The sequence below is a fragment of the Mus caroli genome, chromosome 9, assembly GCF_900094665.2.
Source record: "Mus caroli chromosome 9, CAROLI_EIJ_v1.1, whole genome shotgun sequence".
NCBI lineage: Eukaryota > Metazoa > Chordata > Mammalia > Rodentia > Muridae > Mus > Mus caroli.
Genome location: NC_034578.1, coordinates 83,108,842 through 83,111,461, shown reverse-complemented (window position 1 = coordinate 83,111,461; position 2,620 = coordinate 83,108,842). Strand labels below are relative to the sequence as shown.

Here is a 2,620-nt window from a genome sequence, read left to right as displayed (position 1 = left end):
TGATTTATAGATTTCTTAACCCCAGTAATTAAAACTAAAAACATGTTAGCTATCACAGTATCAGTGGATACTTGTGTATCTGGATATTTTGAAAGTTTTGTGTTTTTGTTTTCTGAGATCCTGGTATAAGCCATGGTTCAGACTATTGAATCACCAAACTTATGGGTAGAAAGAGGTTGGGATTGGTGGTGGTGGGGCCAGAAAGAAGAGCACAGTGGTGGGCAAGGAAGTGGATTTTGCGTTACAGACAGAGGGTGGAGATCTGAGCCCTTACTCAGCTGGAACCAGGTGCCTGAGCTCCAGGCGATTCACCTTTGTGGAAGGTTAAGGCGGGTTCTAGGCGGGTTAATGGAGGTTCCTGGCAAGCTCTTCCTCCTCAGGAGATGTGCTTTTGTCGTAAGCAGAAACCCACCCTTTAGGCTCCTTTACCGGATGACAGCTGTCTGTCTATTAAAGTCAGAGCGCTGTTTAGGTCGGTGTCACCAGCACTGCCACCCATTTTTTGGGGTGGGGGTAGGGTTGGTTGGGTCTAACATTCTTGTGGTCTGAATTTATGTGAGCTGCTTTGGTTCCTAAGAAGTGAGCAAGTGAAATGCCTTTTGTGTGTGTGGCAGATTACGGCCTGTTGACCACACCTCAGCTGCACTACATGGTGTATTGCCGGAATTCGGGAGGCCGGTATGGACAGGCCACCGTAGAAGGCTACTGCCAGAAGCTCTCCAAGGCTTTCNTAGACCTTACGAACCAGGTGAGACATTTTTCCATTGGGATTAGAATCTCCACAGGTGAATAAAGTAATTCAGTTGGTCAACAGCCCTATTTACATAGCTTACCATTTCTTCTAAGCCTAAACCTCCAGTTTCTCTCTGTCAGAGTCCAGGGTCTGATCTGTGTGTACTGGTGAGCGTACCCTGGGAAACCTCATGGTGTCCCTGCTTATGCTTATCAGTGGTCACCGAGATGAACCTGATAATAACGTAGATGCCACTGGCTAGAGAAAATACTGGTGGGAAGGACTTTGATTTAGGTAGGATGGTTCGTCAAACCTGGAGACACGTGCAGGGTGTGATCCACTGGCTGGTTCTTCTAGAACTCAGGTTTTGGTGTAGAGGTTGGTGAAAGTCTGACAATTATAAAACAAAAAATGTCCCCAGATCTGCCTGGTGATATCATATGCCTTGCAGAGACGACTGGCTAGTGTAATCAGACAGCCGTGTGCCCACTCGCACAGTTAAATGGCTGTTACAGACCCATGCTTTAGAGGGTCCTGCTGCACTGGGGTTCAGTTCAGATGTAGCTTCCTTTCTCTGAGATGCTCATTGAGTGATGCTACTGCTGTGTCGATCAGGTTTATTTGTTACGTAATTCCTGACTGTATGTACATGTCTTCTGATTTAAATTACATAGCTACATGGAGGTAACAGGATGTTTTCATACATACATGCATGCATGCATCCACTTTGGCAACTTGATGTTTTCTTTCCTTGTGTCTTTTTTTATTAAAGGTTTCCTGCAGTGGAGATGTAAAGAGGTCGGTTAAGGTTGACTGTGCCAACGGCATAGGGGCCTTGAAGCTAAGAGAAATGGAACACTNCTTCTCCCGGGGCCTGTCGGTTCAGCTGTTTAATGATGGGACCGAAGGGCAGCTCAATCACCTGTGCGGTGCTGACTTTGTGAAAAGTCAACAGAAACCCCCACAGGGTATGTCATAGCAGCAGGGTATGTGTCTTAAAAGCTAAGCTGCCTCCGACTGAAGCGTCAACACCACTCGTCCTGGCTCTGCCACCTTTGGGTCCTTAGACATCTTCCCACTCATGAATGGCATTCAGATCACGGTCAGCTCCTGCTGAAAGGACAGGCAGAAAACAGCACTTTAGACTGAGAGCTCCTGAGAGTCAGGTCAGATGATCAGCACGCAGATGGCCGGTGAATCCTTTCTCATTTAGTCTGACCAGGGTGGGTTGCCTCGGGATGGGAATGCCTCTTCCCATCAGGCTTTGCCAGTGGCTCCCGTCCAGGGAGCTCCCTGAGAATTCCTAATCCACAGGCAGCAATGGTAAGTAGCTTACCACTGCTGTTTTCTCTAGACTCCCTAGAAAGGGAGTGGAAGGGTGCCTTGTAGTCATTAGCGGGCTCAGTGTTTCCTGCATGGGAATATTAGGAAGAGGTGCCTTAAGGTTTTAACTGTAGTGAAGNGGTGGGATGCCCCGTTACAGACTCTAGGATGCTCGCTGTTAAGCCAGATGGATTGTTTGGGCTGCGGAGCCTGTGCTCAGCTGCATTTTTACTTCACTTTTGAATAACTGATTCCTCTCCCGACACCGTCAACCATCTATCCCCACACATTACAAACCAGCTGCCCCGCTCTACAGCTGCCCTGAATTAGCCTCTCTTGTGGGGACTGTTGTGCCTTTCTGTGGTAGGCCTTAAGAACTTTGATTTATGCAACCTTGCNAGTGTAGTGCTTGTTTTGATATTACTTTACCTGCCCTTCAGATCTAGACTTTCATCCATCTGCCTGATTGTTGAGGTCTCCACTTCTGTGGTTTTCTCAGTGTATGGAGACCCAAGCCCTCCAGGCTGTGTTTGGACCTGCAGACAGCAAGGCTAACAGGGTCTT

General features: G+C 47.8%; 1 protein-coding gene across 1 annotated transcript in view; it reads left to right on the top strand.

Moving 5' to 3' along the window:
* Positions 1 to 2,620, top strand: part of Pgm3 (phosphoglucomutase 3) — a 17,759-nt gene that overhangs the window by 5,863 nt on the left and 9,276 nt on the right. Inside the window, exons 5-6 of the mRNA XM_029481965.1 lie at positions 615 to 748; positions 1,506 to 1,701. Coding sequence (XP_029337825.1) covers positions 615 to 748; positions 1,506 to 1,701 — 330 coding nt within the window. The remainder of the gene's footprint in view (positions 1 to 614; positions 749 to 1,505; positions 1,702 to 2,620) is intronic.